At 32.8% G+C, this 19,216-nt stretch overlaps 1 protein-coding gene across 4 annotated transcripts in view; it reads right to left on the bottom strand.

Moving 5' to 3' along the window:
* Positions 1–1,814: 1,814 nt before the first annotated feature.
* LOC148628859 (microtubule-associated serine/threonine-protein kinase 3-like) overlaps positions 1,815–19,216 on the bottom strand; it is a 73,534-nt gene continuing 56,132 nt past the window's right edge. For all 4 annotated transcript variants that reach the window (XM_088595836.1, XM_088595827.1, XM_088595846.1 and 1 more), the window contains 15 exons: positions 18,926–18,990; positions 18,156–18,235; positions 17,342–17,516; positions 16,449–16,540; positions 15,701–15,781; positions 15,190–15,260; positions 14,385–14,501; positions 13,387–13,497; positions 12,821–13,048; positions 12,049–12,188; positions 11,176–11,411; positions 9,773–9,939; positions 9,337–9,447; positions 8,403–8,614; positions 1,815–5,459 (listed from right to left, as the gene is read on the bottom strand). In XM_088595836.1, coding sequence (XP_088451962.1) covers positions 4,476–5,459; positions 8,403–8,614; positions 9,337–9,447; positions 9,773–9,939; positions 11,176–11,411; positions 12,049–12,188; positions 12,821–13,048; positions 13,387–13,497; positions 14,385–14,501; positions 15,190–15,260; positions 15,701–15,781; positions 16,449–16,540; positions 17,342–17,516; positions 18,156–18,235; positions 18,926–18,990 — 2,870 coding nt within the window. In that variant the 3' untranslated portion in view covers positions 1,815–4,475. The remainder of the gene's footprint in view (positions 5,460–8,402; positions 8,615–9,336; positions 9,448–9,772; positions 9,940–11,175; positions 11,412–12,048; positions 12,189–12,820; positions 13,049–13,386; positions 13,498–14,384; positions 14,502–15,189; positions 15,261–15,700; positions 15,782–16,448; positions 16,541–17,341; positions 17,517–18,155; positions 18,236–18,925; positions 18,991–19,216) is intronic.

Here is a 19,216-nt window from a genome sequence, read left to right as displayed (position 1 = left end):
GAGTCAATATGAAGCCTAAAATCTGCACTTAACTGTAGTTGCAATATCCAAAACTAAAATGAATTCCTAAGAAAAGGAAAATTAATTTTAAATCATGAACTTTGATAGTTAAGGTAACACAAAAATACAAATTGAAAAACAGTCTGAATGAAAAAAAAAATGAAACATGCAATTTCCTTTCTTTCAATCATAGGACTATCTATTACTTTATCAAGTTAGTAAATTCATAGGCAACCACTTAGTTGATATCCTGTTAAAATCCAAGAACATTTTCTACATTAACATTTTAAACTTACTGAAACTTAACACTTAGAGTTTAAAATAAAGAAGCTCTTTTGACTCATTTGCACCTAGCACATCACTGTAAGATCAAATATGCAAGCCAATTATCTCTAATCAATGGGAAAATCTAGACAATAGAACAACTGCATAATAAAAAAAACAGCTCTGCCTACTGAAGTATAGCCACATTGAATAAAGTGATTCACACTAAATAATCCTCCTAGTGAGATATATTTGGTGTACATCATAAGAAATTTACTGTTGTGAAGAAAAATCAGTTTTAAGAGTTATGAAAACAAAACATTTGACCAATCAGAAATGAAGTTAAAATAATGGATGGTAAATCAACCAACTTGAACACTCAAACCACATATGCCCCCACCTTTATTTTCTTCTAAATCTTTCAATAAAAGTCCTTTCAGAATAAAATTGACCATTTCATTGTGAATCAGTGAAAATGAATCTAACATGAATGATAATGTTACAATGTGATTAACAGCTGTATACATTTTGAGATCAGTACATCAATGTTATGATATTTGGAGTACTTTGAACAATATCACAGCAGTCAGAATTTGGATTTTCTTCCTTCAAATAAAATGTTTAAATGAGTGAAACCGTCTTTCCAAGACACTACAAAACAATTCCATGTATTATTTCTAGCATCAACCTTAAGAATAATCTCATTATTATCACAACCAAACTTTTCCCCATGCCAAATGAGTCAAAATTCTACTTAAATGAATACAGCTTGTAAAATAGTTAACTTCAGGGAATAGAGTTGGGTCTTCCCTTGATGAAGTGTCTTAGGTGGTTAACTGGACAATTACCAAGGAGATATAATTTTCTAAAATTTCATAGGTAATTAAATCTACCCCTGTCTGAAAAAAAGTTTGCAGTAAATCTTCTTGTCAACTGTCCAGTTAACTACCTAAGGTACTTCATCTTGTAATGGTAATTTTATCAAGGGAAGAGCAACTCTACTCCTTAAAGTTTACTATTTTATTTGCTGTAAAGGAAATTTAAAAATTTAACTTAGACAAACATACTAGGGATTGACGAGTGATAACCCAAACTGACAGCATTAAAAAGTTTACTATATTATTAGCTGTAAAGGAAATTTAAAAATTTAACTTAGAAAGACATTCTAGGGATTAATGAGTGATAACCCAAACTGACAGCATTAAAAATTGTTCTAAGTGCCCCATTGTATGTGCATAAAAGACAACATATTCAGCAGATCAATACAAAAATATACAGATAAAACAATATATATCACATGATTACTAACAACAACAATAACCATATCTAACTTTCAAATATCTGTACAGGATAACAATATTTACATCAGTCATGAACCAAAATATACACACTGACATCTCAGCTTGATTATATATGCTGATCTATTGTAGGGAGCATGGTAAAAGTAAAGTGATTTAAGGCCAAAGTTAAAAATAATTTTGTTTACCATAGCACAACCACCTCCTCCCCCCTTAGAAAAAATATAACTGAAAACTGAATACTGTCTATTGTTTTTTTTTTTTCTCACATTTTTTTCCAGACTTCCTGTTCTTTCATTAATATTTTTTTCCGTTATTTCAAATCCTATTTTGACCTTACTGATAGGTGTTACAACATAAACAAAATAAATTAGAAATGTAATACACATCTTAATAATATTAATCCTTTGAAATTTCAATTTCTTGGAATAACTTGGGCGAAAAAAATTATTTACTATTTTCTATAGCGCTTGGGCTATGGCAAACAGATATATTTTAAAATCTGGCCCAATGTATAATAATACTGTTTACAAGAAAGTGAATATAGAAAAAAAATCAAACAAAAATCAGAATTTTGTTCTTTTCCAATGAGCTGATAAAATTATTTTCAAATGATAAATGAACGATCCAAGTCTTACAAAAATACTCTCTGTAAAACATAAGTGCAATCACTTTGATTGAAATGCTGATAGTAATACTTCTTAATGCATTTATACAATCATCTATGCCATATATGTAATATTAAAGAATGGATGGTGCCCATTTTTCAAAGAATATCATTCCCAAATAGGAAATCAAGATTACTGATAAGATTATAACTCATATACACTTTCCATGGTTAGGTAAATAAAAAATGTTATTTATAAATAGGTCACAAGTTGAAAGTTTACAACAATATCATGTTTCATGAACCTATGGAGTAACTACAATGGAGTTATCAATATCAAAAGGCTGTATCCTCCCCCAGACAAACAAATGCTCTATAACAGCATAGAAAATACAAATTATCTTGGTCATAAACAATGTAAAAAATGGTGATTGACAAATCACAAACCTAAGCACTACTAAACTACACAGCACTGACACAATTTCACAACACTTTTGTTCCATTTGAAAATTAGATATGGATGTAAATCTCATAATAAACATTAGAATGCCATTTAACATCTAATTAATACAATTTTTCTCAGTACTACACCAATATTGAAAGCACCTAGTAGTTAAGTATACATCACAGTTAAGTTTGATTTATACCCATGTCTATTTATAGAATTCTAATAGTTCAGTGGGACTTTTTAAAATTCTATGTACAAATCTAATTTTTTTTATATATCTTAATGGTAGTAGGAAAGACAATTATTTGACAGTCAGATATTTGATCAAACAGGGGAAAAAAAACTTCCAATAGAAAAACAATTCTCTATGGCACCATATGCCCCAACAGGTTGCAAAAACACCCCTTAAACTATCTAAAGGAAAAATAACTTTGATCACAGATTAAACTAAGAAAAATAGTGTACTCTACTGAAAAGAAGTTATTCAAAAACTAAGGCAGCAAAATATCATTCCACGCCAAAAGCTGTGGTGCTTCAAATGTAATATTGTGAACTATTTAATAACAAAAGAGTCCCAGGAGCCTGAATCACTCACCTGTTAAGTTTTTGCCTGACAATTTTGACTTAAAAAGAAGACTTGGGTAAGACGCATCATAAGGATCATTTCATCAATTGACGGTTTCATTTTATGTATTATAGTTTTCAAAATATTAGTTGAATACTGCTAAAACATAACTTTTTGACTTTCAAGGGCAATAACTCTAACAAGGGGTCGGCTGACATCTTTGATCCAATGCAAACGTTTGTAGGCGTTATCATAAGGATCAGTTTAGCAATAGAAAGTTGCTGTTAAAAAAAACCGTCCTTTCGCTCTTCAAGGGCAATAGTTTTCCAACATCTTTAATACAATGTAGATTTTTGTAGGCTTTATCATAAAGATCACTTCGGCAATTGAAAGAATTTGGCTAAACCAAACTGTTTTGGAGATATATGAGAAAATCTTGTCTAACCCTTATGTCCTATTTCAAGTAACAGCGGCCATGTTTTTCAGAGCTAATGCAGACTTTTGTAAGCCTTATCATAAAGATCATTTCGGCAATTGAGAAAATTTGGCTGAACCTAACGATTTTGCAGATATATGTGAAAAACTTCTATCTGACCCCTATGTTCTATTTTTAGTAATGGCGGCTAAGTTTTGTGATGGATCAAAAATCCCCAGATCAGTTCTATGCAGAATACCCCAAGGAAATTTACACCAAGTTTGATTCTTATTGGTCCAGTAGTTTCAGATAAGAGTTTAAAAAAATTGTTAACAACGATGTCAACAATGGATGCCAAGTGATGGCAACAGCTCACAAGGCCTATGTTATAACATACAAATATCTTTGATAATCTCGTCCAAACCCATCTAAATTCATTTTGCCTTCGCCTGACAATTTTTTCCACAAAAAAATACAAATTTTCCATCAAACCAATTGAATTTTTACCAGAGAGGTCAGATGGTTAGGCATATTTTGATGAATTTGTTAATTAAATATAAAAATATTAGTTTTTCAACTTTAATTCATTGCATATATATCTTCTTTTTCTATTATTTTCTATGTCTGACTGAATCCTTCTCAACAGATTTAAAGTGACATTATCACTAAAAGCAACATTCAGTATTTAGATTAACCCCCTTTAAACCAATTAAATTAACAACATTAGTACAATTAAATTGTAAACATTAATTATCACAATATAAGAAGCTTCATATATAATCACGCTTAATATAAAGCTGCGCATGAAATTACTCGGAAGAAAAAGTATACATGTACAACTGAACATGATACTACATAAAAATGCCTTATTTTAATCTTCATAACATGTCATAACGAGATGATTTTTTCTCTTGCAAAGATCCTTTCCTTGGCAAAACTACTTTCTCTGCAGACTGTGGATGGAGTTTATCAGGTGACAAGGCTCTCCTTAGTAATGGAGAGCCTGGCTCACAACTTTTCGGTCTGTTGAATGAGGATTTACGAGACAGATTTGTGGTAGTAGGGGAACCAGTCCCTGATGTGTTCAGCTGGGATGGAATTGTCTGCTGAGGCATGTTAGAACTTCCAGCTGGAACTACTGCTGGTTGTGAAAACGCCAAAGGACTAGGACTTCTGGTGGGAGAAGGGGGCACAGGAGATGGAGATGGAGTTCTTGCTAGAGGAGATAATGGAATATTATGAACAGATTTCCTCCGATGGGGAGATTTCAAATTACTTGGTTTCTTGTGTTTTGCCAGTCCATGTAGAGAACTTGGTCTACAAAATTGTGATGAACTACTGGCAGGAGAATTCGGAGTACTAGAACTTGGTGAACTACTATTTGAAGAATTAGCCGCAGATGAGTCAGGTGACCAAGGCATTGTGATTGGTAGAGATCTTGATGATCTTACACTACCATGACCACTATCACCACAAGACCAGGATTTGCTGAATGCTGATATGCTATGAGATCTATTGGATGGTGGTGGCCCAGATGGCATCACTATGTGATCAGTCTTTTTTGTACTCAACCTCCTGAACAGAGATCTGCTTTTCTTTTTCTCCTGTTTCTCTCTCGCACTCCTTTTCTTTGTAGCCCTTCGAGCCATTTTACCAGGATGAGCACGTTTCTTCCTCACAACAGTTTGAATGCCAGATTTTTCCAGAGGAATTGTCCGTACTCGTAATTCCTTTCCACTTTTAAGAATCATTTTGACAACATTGGTATGCAGTAAACTATGGATACCTTCATCATTAACATGTGTGATGAGATCTCCTGGTCTTAAACCAACTTCAAATGCTGGACCATCTTGTTCTACTGCCTATAAAAGAAACAAACAGCAACTGAATTAAAGGGGAATGGTGTTCAAACATCAGTAAACAGTCCTTCTATTGATAATTATATGCACACTCCTCCTACTTTTCCACATAAGTGTAGGGAAAAAGATAATTTGCTATATTTCTAGATTCAATTGTTAACCATTTATATTAAAATACAGTCTTTCTGTTTGCAAATTTTAAGATCAAAAATAAAATAATTACTTTCTTCTTTCTTATCATTTCCTTTGTGAAGACAAACACTTATGTAATTTATCTAAACAAGAATTGACAGATGGGTCAACAGGGGTGTACCATATGCATATTTAAAAACCTGTATATACATGAAATTAAAACACCATTTTGAAATTTTTTTCAACATTGCCCAAATACTTTAAACGATAGTTTACAGGAGTTCAAAGCATAGTACCACAGGCTCAAAGGCGGATACAAAGGGGGTGGGGGGGGGGAGGGCTTATCAATTTTATGAAATTATGAAAATAGCTTTTTTTTGTGTGTAAAGGTTTCAGACCACTAATTGCATTATCGATTTGGAACATATGCAAAAAAAGTCCCACACCAAGGTACAAAGTAGTCCCTTTAGCATGCCATTATAAAAAAAAAGATGACGATATATTTAAACGAAAGAACTTTTTTTCAAAAAGGGAATTTTATTCTGATAAATTTGAAATAAATGAATAAAGACAGTCTAAAAAAAGAATTTTTAGGATTCCCCAGGCTATTTTTAGGGTAGATAAGTTTCGAGTGTCAGTGCTGCACTGCAAGGTAGTAAACCCCTTATGAAATTTTGAGTGACATAGCAGTACATGTGTATGTTTCAGGTGATATATGGTTTTGGTTAGGTTAAACTTGAGGTGAACTACTGAGGATCCCCTGAAAATGAGCAAATTAACATTGAGAGTAGTGGGATTTTGAATTACTGGTTTGTAGCCTAAATGCATGCACTAAAATGTGTTTATCAAGGATTCTTCCACTGGTCCCATGGTGTCCCTTAGGTGATTCTCTGGATCCCTCAACGAGTACAATTCATCAACTAAAACTGAAGGAAAATCTGTACTTTACATAAATCAACATATTTTATCCCTATTGTCACTGTAAACTAGATTTGTTTTCGAAGGATATAAACCATTTCAAATAGAACTTAAAATGTGGTTGATGAAAAGACCAAACACACATCTTAATTCAAAATGGTAATTTTTGTTCTAATTAAGCTCAAGTTTGTAAGATATAGCAGAATGTTGATGGAAGGTTATTTTTTTATTTTATCTTACCAAATGAGCCAATCTGTGCAAAAAATAAAGAAAGTTTGTAAATTTTCTAAAGGGAAAGGTAGAAAGAAATTAATGGTTAAATTATCTGCATACATTTGACTTGTGGTTTGTTGTTCGGTTACTTATAAAGAAACAATCAAAGTGCTGTTAGCACTGGAGGTTTTTGATTTTTTGTGAAAATAGTAGCTTGGACAAAATTTCAAAGATAACATGATGTAAAATAAACTGTGATCATACATTTGGATTTTTCATATTGTCTAGAACTATATTTTCCTAATATGTATAAACTGAATGTCAATCTATAATACTGATCCAACTTTAAACACATTTACAAATTTTGTTCCATTTCATCTTTTCCCCAAATTTTTAAACCTATTCAAAAGTTAATTTACATTTACATTCAACAAAGTATTTATCAAACACTTGTAATTAAATAAAACCAATTTCAGCTTAAGTAAATAATTTCCTCAATGAACATAAGATTTTATAAAACTAGACATTTTTATCAATTTGAATTTTCCTGCCAATTTTACTTGGTTATAATCACAGCTCACTTCCTGTTTATCAATGGTAAAATATTAATGATAGGATGGAATACTTGACTGATAAATATGTAAAATGGAACATCCCTAACACATTAACTGCTTCTTGACACAAACTCAATTCCCTTAATGCAAATGTATTACTAAATACCTTTCAAGGCTAAAAAGGAGACCCTCAAATCTTCAGTTGATTTGAAAACAAATATTAATTTTATTTGCAGAAATATTATTGAGCTCAATAATTGCAAGAAACATACTTGCTGGTTATAACAAAGGTATTGAATGATAAATAAAAGAAATTACTTTTTGACCATATTTTTGTGTAGTGTCAGAAATAGTAGGGAAGTTCCTGTGATAGACTGGTGACATAAGGTATTTTGATCCTAAAGGCTCAAAAACCCAAAAATAAATAAAATAATAGAACAGCCTTGCAATTTCCCCCCACGTAAATAAAAAGTGCTAAACCCTAAATTCACCAAAATTTTCTAAGTCCAAGGGCTGTAACTTCTGTAAAAAATCATTCAACCATTGCCAAAGTTGGACTTAATCTGTAATTTCACATAGTTAGACTACATACAAAAGAAAAAATCAATTGATAAAAGCTTTACAAAAAATGTGTGAAAACTGTAAATTCATTGAAATTTTTTAAGTCCAAGGGCTATAAATTCCACAAAAATCAATCAACTGTAGCCGAAGTTGAATTTAATCTGTAACTCTTCATAGTAAGACTACATACAAAAAATAAAATCAACTGATGAAAACCTTACAAAAGAAAACTGAGGAAATTTTCTAAGTGCAAGGGCCATAACTTCCGTAAAATCATTCAATCGAAACCAAAGTCTAAATTAATCTGTTCATAAAAAGGCTACATCCCAAAAACAAACTTATTTGGTAGGAGCATTACAAAAAAAAGTGTGGAAAACACAGACGGACGGATGGCATTTCCATCTCCCCTCGCAACATGTTGCGGGGGGCAATAAAACCATTCAACTTCAAATCTGAGATATTTTTTTGACGTTTTACTATGATATCTTAACACCAAAACCAGATGTATTAATTTCTACAAATAAAAGAATCTTAACAGAGTTAATAACCATGAAATAATTTCACTTACAGTGACAATGTGCTGTAAACTGTACACATCTGAATCTCCATGATAGACCCGTATACTGTTGATATTAAAACCAAATCCTCTAGCTCCTTTATTTATTATCAGTGGAGGTTTGAGATTTCTGGCTAAAGGTGAGATATCTCTGGATGGTGATCCATCTCTAGAACTGGTACTAGAACCACCAGGGGAGGTAACTGGCTGTACGATAAAGTCATCTGAAAAAGAAATGAAAATCATTTTTATCTAGATTTGGTATCATATCTGGTTAAGATGCAATACTTAGCCAAATTTGTATAGACTATGATAGTGTCTTCAAATGAATTAAGATTCATGAGGCACAAAACTATGCAAATAAAAATGAATATAAAATACTTAAAAGCAGTATCCACAGTTTACATTAAATTCTAACTTGATAGATCTCTGACTTATGACAGTGATCAAATATTTGACAGAGAATAAATTTGTCAAATGCAGGGACGGATCCAGGATTTCAGTTTAAGAGGGGGGGGCGTTAATTGAATTAATTGCCATGTACAGCAAGGCAAAAAATATTATGTGGTGAAACTTGTGGTGAAATTTTTTTCCCTACCAATTTAAGGGGGGGCGTATACCCGGCAAGCCAGACCTTAGATCCATCCCTGAAATGGAGTCAAATACTTGGGTTGAATTATTTCCCTTCAAAGTCCTCTGACAACCAACTATATTCCTTAATGCACATTTAACCTTCCTAAAAATTTTGACAAAATCTCTTGAGCAGCATAGGAAAAGTTGTGCTCACACCATTTTAACCTAATTTATTCACCAAAAGAGGACAATGGCAACAGCAATGATAGCTCCATACCATTACACAACAGCAAAATTCTTGTAGTGTTTAACCATATTTCCTTTTACCTACAGGTCAGTGGTAAGTCTTACAACAAATAAATAAGATATTTACCATTAGGGTTGATGAGCAGAGTGAGGGCTGTGGTGGATGCAGATTTCTGGATATGTTTCCTGGTTGTGTGACTATTCTCCTTCTCCTTATTTTCATCTACTGGAGACAACTCTGTGAATCAGACATTAAAAGACATCCTCAATGTTACTTTTGGCAGAAAATCTTTTACTTTATGAAAATTAATACATTTTACAGGGTTATTGATGCCATTCTGAAAAGTCATCTGCTACCAACCATAAAAAAGAAATTGTTACTACTGCATCACCCAACATTATTATATTTGAAAGGAAGAAATTTCTTGTATAAACCAAGGCCATGTTATTTCCCTTAAAAAAAGCTACTGAGATTTTTCAGAAGCCCCAAACAGTTAAAAAAAACCCAGAATAATAAAAAACTTAAATCCAATGTGGTGAGGCCTATTTTAAATGTAACATACCTTTTGGACTGGTTACTACATTGTCATCATCTGATGAGATGGCAAACTTAGGGATCATATTCTTAATAGGAGGTGCCCTAATCTCTTTCCTCATCACTGGAGAATCTTTCTCAGACTTGGAAGCTGATTCAGGGGTACTGGTTTTGGGATGATGGGATCTAGGAGTACTGTAACAAATAGAAGTGAACATCAATATCTATTATAAAACAATCTTCACAAGAAATACAAAGACCATAAAATACAAAAAGTCCAGTTAAAATATATACACAAAAGTGTGCTGAGAAGGCAAAAAGAATTTTAAACATTATATCAATTCAGTGATGCATTATATAGTTTGGCTTTTAGTATGCTGTAAATGTATTATTTTTCGTGTATTCTGTAAAATAAACATATTTGTGAGTATCGATTTCCGTGATATAAAAAAATGGTTAGCAATATATAGTGTTAACAAATCCATTTTGTGGGTACTATTTTTCGCAGTTTTCTGTCCACTGCGAAAAACAGCGAAAATTTGTACACAGTGAAAATAATTATGTTTATAGAATGACACGTAAATTTACTAATAGCAGCTTTGACTAGATTGATTGATTGTTGGGGTTTAACGCCCGAGTAGCAATATTTCAGCTATTTTCAGGAGATGAACATGAAGTGGATCATACAATGAAACAAGGGATGGGACACAAGGACAACAGAATTGACAAATTTTAGTTGTCACTAGAAAAAGTCGGATGGGTAGGGACGGGCAATTTAGCCTCCTGTGGCGGAGCGCAAAAGTTCCTACTCCTATCGAATACCACAGCAGGGTTCTTTAACATGCAAGAAATGTGGCATCTTTCCCAACAGGGTGCACCACTATGGTTTGCGGTCAGGTTTTCCATATTATAGCCTGACAACCCCAGCATGTAACACGCCAGGGGTATCCCATTCCACTACCTAGGGCACACATCCCAGTTGCTCTGTGGGCAGAGCGCCTAGTCCCCGGCTAGGTTCCTGAGCACTATTTAGTTGCCTTTTACGACAAGCTTAGTGCTGATGCAGGCCTATTCTTTTGAAAGCCGGACCTGCATGGGACGCTTTGACTAGTAAATCTGGGTGGTTGTAGCATTGGGATATTAAATCAAGAGGTTTGTAGAAACAAGTACAAGAGAACTTTCTATTACTCTCTTATAATAATTATCATATGTTCTAAAATAGCCAGGGAAGTATGTTAGCTGCAAAAATAACTTGATTGATTGATAGCAGTTTGAAGGGACTCAGAGACAACCAGTTGTCATCATATCCTTTATCTGAAACAATCTTCGAGTAAAAATGAGTTAATCAGTAAAACTGATGGACTTGAATTGAGGAAAAAAATTCTGCTGTCTGTTGATAAAGCCATCTTATCTTGTAAACTCTTAACCTACCATTCAGGAGAGCTAAACACATCCTCGTCCAATCTTAGGGTATTACTATCTGTCTTATCAGTAGAATCTGTGGCTGTACTGGAGATAGGTTCTCGTCTCATTATGGATTGTAACTCCAATGATGTGTCAGAGCTTTCTGATTGATTGGAATCTTTTCTCTCTAAAGCTGCCTTCCCAAAAACTCGTTGTCTCATGTCATCAGCACTGGAATGTCTTCTCCTATCTCCATCTTGACTCTGAAAGTTAAATGAGATGATGTCAGATTCTCACAATAACTCATTGTAAATGTTGACAAGTAAGTGATAAATGTTTTACCGCTTGTTGAAATAGACCAGTTCTAATTTCAATACAAATCTAGGTAGGCTACTGAGTAGTTTAAATAGCTCTCTCGATAGAAATCTGCTCTACATTATACCAATGTGTCCTATTTAACTACAACAGAACATCTTTGTGATCTTTTGGACTCAGTCTTTTAATTTTAGAACGCTGTCAATTATGATGGTGGATGGAAAATTTAAAGGTTAAGGTCAGCATAATTGACAGCTATTCAAAATGAAAAGACAGTATCCAAAAGATCACATATGTTCTGTGGTAATTAAGTAGGACACATTGGTATAATGTAGGGCAGATTTCTACTCAGAGAGTTAAATTTCCATTCCAACTATAGTCTATTTCAACAAGCTGTAAAAGAATGCTCAGGTAAGAATCTAACTGCCACTAAATTGTTAAAATGATATGTTCCCTACATATGCCTACAAATTTTGTCTCATTCCTTTGACCACAAATTTTTTTCTCCCATTCATTTTGTTTAATCTATTGAATTTATATCTACTGTGATATTTTTCAATCCAGTCTGCCAGTATACAAACATACCTCATGTAACTCCTCTATCTTGCTGTACACCTTGTTGTACCTTGGTGAACATGAACTAAAGCTTGAGAACAAAATGTCTTCTGAATCATCTTCAGTATCTTCAGCTGTTTCGATGTCATGGCTATATCTCTCCGAACGAGCTGGAAATGAAAAGGGTTTAAACAGTACAATAAGAATATGTCTGAACTAAAATTTTGTGCAGATTTTATATGACTTCTCTACTAAAACAGGAGATGCTGACAAAAATAAACAAACAGACACTTACTCATCAAATAATTGGTTATCATATATCTTAAATCTATAATATTGAGATAAATCAACTTCTAAATTTAGAAAATGATAGTGAACTACTGGCAGAGTAAGAATCTGTTTCTCTATTTTTAAAATAGAGTCTTTAAAGTAAAAGCAATATGTATTTCTCCATAGTGACCTTCTTGTATGAGGTCACTTAGCTTAATAAAAAAACAAAACAATAACAGTCAATGAAATCCAAGCAAATGTACTTTGTAATCATGCATGAAGAATATTTAAAGTCAGAACATAAAATTAACATGCCAATTATGGATAAATGTGTATTGGTAGCAAACAATTATCAACAAATCAGTGCTATAGACCAATTAAATAAGCTAACATTGGTAGAAACATTCTTATTGGTAGAAACATTCTTATTATGGTTCTATTTCACAAAACTAATTATAAATCGTACAGGAGGCAATTATAAATCCTAAAGGAGGTATAAAGTAACTGATGATAGAGTTCAATCGATACATACGATCGAAGTAACTAGTATCCTCTTCATTATCCAGATTAGGGACAAATTCTGCCTTCTTTCTCAGTAGATTTTCCCAGTTAAGACCACTGAAGAATTCATGTTCTTTAACTTCTATAGCTCCTCCTGTACCAAGGCGATTAATTGGGTTGTGTTGTAGAAGTCTTGTGATGACATCTTTAGCATCATCTCTAACCTGCCAATCGTCTTCCTCAGGCCATTCTAGTTCCTCTGCAAAAGGAAAACAGAAGAACACATGGACTCTATGTATTAGGCAGTTTTACCCAGTTCAGACGAACAAGTTCTTGTTTATACATAAGTGATAGATTTCTATAAAATAGCTTATCTACCGGTATATTTAAGTCTTAAATGCATCAATCTAAAACCTACAATGCAGAAGACTGTTGTGGGACAAAGCCACTACTTTTGTTTCATTTAAAATATTCAAAAGACAAATTAATTTGATAATGTGTTGAGTTATATCCCTTTAACAACAAATGGCATTTATATTAAGAGTAAAAAGGTGAAATTTAGGAAAAACAACTAAGTATGTTTCTTATTGTTCTCACCATGAATGACCTGAGAGAAAAGTTCCTCAGGTGTATCACCAAAGAAAGGAGGACATCCAACTAGAAACTCATACAATATTATTCCCATTGACCACCAGTCCACTGGTTTACCTAAATGTAAATAAAACAGACATAAATAAGTAAGACATCCCATAATATTAACAAAAATAAGCCCTAGTCTTTAACAAATTAAATTGATGTATTTTAATTATAACAATTAAAACTGTTGACATACCACAAACAATTCCAGACACATAAATTTTGTGTGCATGTTTTATTATTCAGTATTCTAATACATGTATTCATTATTATATCATGTTCTTAATAATTCTTTTATTCACCATGTAATTCACAAGATGAATTACATCATAGGAGACTTACAGTCAATCTCCTTTAGTAATACATAACACTAAACCTTGCTAAAAATAGTGCCCATTACTCACAATACTGCTGCATAAATATTACCTCCATGACTACATACTCAGGTGCACCCATTACTCACCATACTCCTGTCATAAGATGACCTCAAGGGCTTTATACTCAGGTGTACCAATTTCTCAACATACTCCCATCATGACCTCAAGGGCTATATACTCAAGTGCACCCATTACTCACCATACTCCTGCCTTATAATGATATCAGGGGCTAAATACTCAGGTGTACCCATTACTCAACTCACCCCTGCCTTATGATACCTCAGGAGCTATATATATATATATATATATATATAAACTCTGATGTACCCATTGCTCACCATACTCCTGCCTTAAGATTATCTCAGGAGCTATATACTCAGGTGCATCCACTACTCACCATACTCCTGCCTCAAGAAGACCTCATAGGATTTATGAGCTATACACTATGTTGTACCCATTACTCGCCATTCACCTGCCTTAAATTACCTCTGGGGCTTTATACTATGGTGTATTTATTACTCCCCATTCTCCTGCCTTAAGACAACCTAACGAACTATATACCCTGGTCAACTTATTACTCACCATACTCCTGCCTTAAGATGACCTCTGGGGCTATATACTCTGGTGTTCCCATGACTTGTTTATCTTTGAACTGTTTACAGTCCTTGTCTACAGATCCTTCATACATATTGGTTGTTACTGTAAATGACAATTAAAATGAGTTACTGAATTGATAATGATATGATTATTAAGTAGCAGTCTTTGTAAGTATTATGAAAATTCTGTAATATGTGATACACCCTAAAAAAGGCTGCATATTTTTATTTTTGTAATTAAGTTGTTTTATGGGTCTATATTATGAAATGAGTAATTATTCATTCTACCGGTAACCTGTCTGCCCTTAGGAGATAATCAACATTGAAAATCCAACAGATTCTATTGTATTTTAGTGTCATTTACAGAGTTATCTCCCTTAATTTTGGAATCTACAGTGCATTCTATATAATTTTTATCTCCTAAGAACACTGATTATTTGAAAAACCAAATGTTAATTTCTGTTTACCATGGCAATTCAAACAAAATATCAAAAATAAAAATATGTAGGCTTTCCAACCATGTATCACATTTTGCATGATTATTAGCTGGAGTGCTACTTAATAGGAAAACTAATGAATGGTTTAAGGAATTTCACAGAAAAAATACTTAAACCTTATGGCATGTTACTTAACAGAACAGTTTCTTATATAGCAAGACATAAAATTTACTTCAAAAAGTAAGTATAGGCCTTCCAGCATGTTACAAACATCTTTTTGTTTTTTTGATTTTATATAAGGAATGCCATATTTTACAAAATGGTACAAAGAAATTATAAATGGCGTAAACTTACAACTCATTAATCCAATCTTTGACAAGCCAAAATCAGTCAACTTGATATGCCCAGTGGCTGTGATCAACAGACTGTGAAATACAAGACATCACAATAAATGAAAACAGTTTCAGTTTATTATTAATGGGATGAACGGTGAGTGAGGGCTTACAGCATTCCAACTAACATAAATGGGTAGATAAGCAAAGTCCCTGATTTTATTATAATTTGAAACTTAAGAACTACCCACAAAATGTGGTACCCAAGTGAGATTAAAATTAGTGTGAATTTAGGTAGTTTATTCCCCCATAGTCATATATAGTTTTATTACCAGAAATTTGTACTTTAACAACAGAGTAAGATAACTCACAATATGCAGAAGATACTCTGCTTTTTTCAATAGCATAGTAGAAGCACTAATTAAATAACTTGTAACACAATTCTAAACGTAACTAGTAGTAATGATCCATATATAATTTACTTCATTTTTGAAGAAAAATTGAGTCCTCAGAAAGTTACACATTTAACTTACTTGTCAGGTTTAAGATCTCTATGTACAATGCCATAACTATGAAGGTATTCCAATGCTAGAACTGTTTCAGCAAAATACATCCTGAAACATAATATATATATATAAAGTTTTACTCTTAATACCATGGTATACTTAACATAAGTTGGCATTGCCTAATTAAGTACAAAATATATGTCCTTTTAACAAAAGCACAAAAGTATGACAGAGAGTTTAGTCGTTCATAATCTACTTTCTACTTGGCACATTCATTATGTACCATTCTATGGCTTAATAAGGCTCTAAATAACATCTGCACAAGCCAATACGAAAAAAGACAAATACTAGAACTGGGTCAAACCATGATATCGTACATGGGGCACCAATTTTCGTGGTTTTCGTGGGTCTGGTAAACCATGAAATTTGGTTCCCAGTGAAGGAAAATTTCCCATTTGTTTGTGTGATAGAGTTTCCAATCCATGAATTCAAGAATCCATGAACTGATATTTTTTCCCCTAAACCATGAAAATTGATATCCAAGAATAAAAGTACCTTCACAGTATCTCCAATTCCAAACATTCCACTATCATTATCTTAATGCACATCAATATATGCTGCCTACCGATATGGTATTACATTGAAACCTACTGAATACTTTTTAGGAATTGCTGGAACATCGTATAAGGTCAGAAGGTCAGAATGACCAATAAATTGATTCCAATAAACACCTCAAAAAACTCTGTGGGGGTATAATAATATAAGATCATCCTACCTAGCTAAATCAAATACAAGGGCTCCTGAGTTTTTCAACAGAGCTGCACAATCACCTCCCTCTACATACTCCATTACCATACATAAGTGTTTCTGTAAAAGGAAGTTATTCAATAAGAGCACTAAAAGTTTCTATAATTGAAAATATTGCGGTGGTAAAATTGTGGAAAATGACATACACAAGTTTTATCCTTCTTTGGTTCAACGTAGTAATTATGACTGTGAAACCATTGATAAAAGTAATATGTCTGAATGATAGTGTTTGTCAGGCTGTATCAAATATGTCTGGATGATAGTGTTTGTCAGGCTGTATCAAATATGTCTGAATGATAGTGTTTGTCAGGCTGTATCAAATATGTTCCAGATGTTATTAGACTTTGTTTGTAAATAACATTAATTTTCTTTACAAGGGATTTATCTAATTTTAACCACATTTGCTCAAAATAATGTACAGAGTCAATTATCACTGGTATTAAACTGATGTATGTAACTGCAGATGAAGAAACGGGTAAATCAGATTAGCGATGTATTTGTCATTAAGATAACAAAAGGAAAAGCACTTCGTGAGGAAAGAAGTCTATTTATAAACATAGTCCACAATTATACCCAAAGTTTTCATGATACTAAACTGAATATTGTTTATGTGAGATTCCCGTGAAACAAAATTCGTGAAATTCATGTGTACTTTACATGAAAAAGTAATGTGCTTTCCATGTGAAAAGACTGCACATGACCTCCATGTGAAAAGGTCAAATGAAATTCATGTAAAGGTTGGTTTCACATTAATATACACAGACTGTCACTAATTTTATTCCTCAATATGGGTGAAAATCTTGTGAAATAATTTTGCCTGTTCACGTTTAAGTTCAAGATAAATGACTATATAAAATTTACCTGTGTTTCAAAACTACAATACATGCTGACTACAAATGGATTGTCTGTAAAGCTCATGATGTCTCGTTCTGTAAATACTTGCTCTATCTGGTTACGTAATACAACATTCTGTTTACAGATCTTCTTCATGGCAAACCTCTGTCTACTCTCTCTATGTCTCACCAGATACACGGACCTGTGAAACAAATCACTAAGGTTAATGATACAAATAATGAAATACTGGTTTAGTTCAATCACTAGTTTCTTGTAACATACAGTGAATATACAAAACAGAAAAAAGAAACTTTTAGATCACCCAGCTCCCCTGCTTTAAATAGATGTAAATATAAAATGCTTGTTGGATTATCTCCTTTTGGCATCTTCCAAAAGTAATTATTTTCCTTAATCCTGACATACATATGATACCCAACCTTCTGATAAAATTTCATAAAAATCTCTTGAGCAGTTTAGCACTTTAAAGGTTTTATAAAGCCCTAAATTTGGATTCCTCAGACAGTAATTATATTCCTCCATGCACATCTACATATAATACCCAACCTTCCTATAAAATTTCATTTGTATAAAGACAAAAGAATTCCCACCATGTTTTGTACTAGCTGAATGTATTAGCTGAATGTATGACTGTATGACAATTTAATCTTCCTTCCTAGAAAATTTGACATATGATAGTTATAATGGTATTTAATAGAGGATTATGAGGGTACTTAATTGTCTAAGAGCTAATATCAGATAGTTAATACCAGTAGGTCTACTCTACAGATAACAAGTCAATCAGGGCATCCCAAAATCAATAATCTGGATAGAGTCTACTTACGCATATGCTCCATTACTAATCAATTTTATTTCCTCAAAGTCTTCCTCAGCTGGTGTTTTGAATTTTGGAACATTCCTTGGCTGCAAAATAATAGATTTTACAAAGTGTCATTCATAATTCTATATGAATGAGACAAAACATGATCAATATCTGTAACAATTAGCTATTATGTTTGATACATAAAAGTTTCCATGTCAAGAGCTTATGACTGCACTAAACTAACCTAAGTATGATTTGTAATCAAACCAAAATTCTAGCAGAAATCAAAAGAATATATTAAAGGGACAAAGACCAGACATGGAAAACACAACAATGAACATAAAACAACCAAAATAATACATACAAAGTAACAAATAAATGAGCAACTTTTAACTACTATAAACTAGGAACATGGACCAGGTGCACCGGTAGGGTGAGCGTCCTCTGCTTTTCTAGAAACACCCACCGAGTCAGCTCATAAAAAGTCAAGTCCAGGGGAGACATAATAGGAAAGGAAAACTATGACACACTAAACAAATCAGTTCTAATGATTCCTGACTAATACATGTAATAGAATCAAACATTCACATATTTTAAGGAAAGGAGTACTGCATTTTCTACAGAAAAATCATATATTGTTTTCATATTTGTTTTTGTGCTTTTAAAAAAATACATAAAGTCTGTTACATTAGTTCTATATTCTGCTAACCTTGTTATCAAAGTACTCATTCACTACATGTATCTAACACTGCATACATCATCAAAATCTCCAATATATTGGGTTTACTAACCTCTGATAATTCTATGTCTAATGTATCTATTTCATCCTGATCAAACTGGTGTGGTTCTGTAATTTCTGGAAATACGGACAGACAATTTTTGTATTCTTTATTACATTAGCAGGCAATATCTGAACCAACACCTGATTCTATTTTGTTCAAAGAACATTAATTCTAGGATATTTATTTAATCAATAATATCTAGAAATGTTTCTTTACAAGGGTACTGTGAAAGTATTATTATTTGTTTGGTACCAATTTTCGTAGATATCATGGGTTCAGTAAACCACGAAATCCGGTTCC

This window comes from Perna viridis, chromosome 1, assembly GCF_037379345.1.
Source record: "Perna viridis isolate PV_CMFRI_1.1 ecotype Kerala chromosome 1, ASM3737934v1, whole genome shotgun sequence".
Taxonomy (NCBI): domain Eukaryota; kingdom Metazoa; phylum Mollusca; class Bivalvia; order Mytilida; family Mytilidae; genus Perna; species Perna viridis.
The sequence above is the reverse complement of the archived record's forward strand: the minus strand, read 5'-3'. Positions and strand labels throughout refer to the sequence as shown.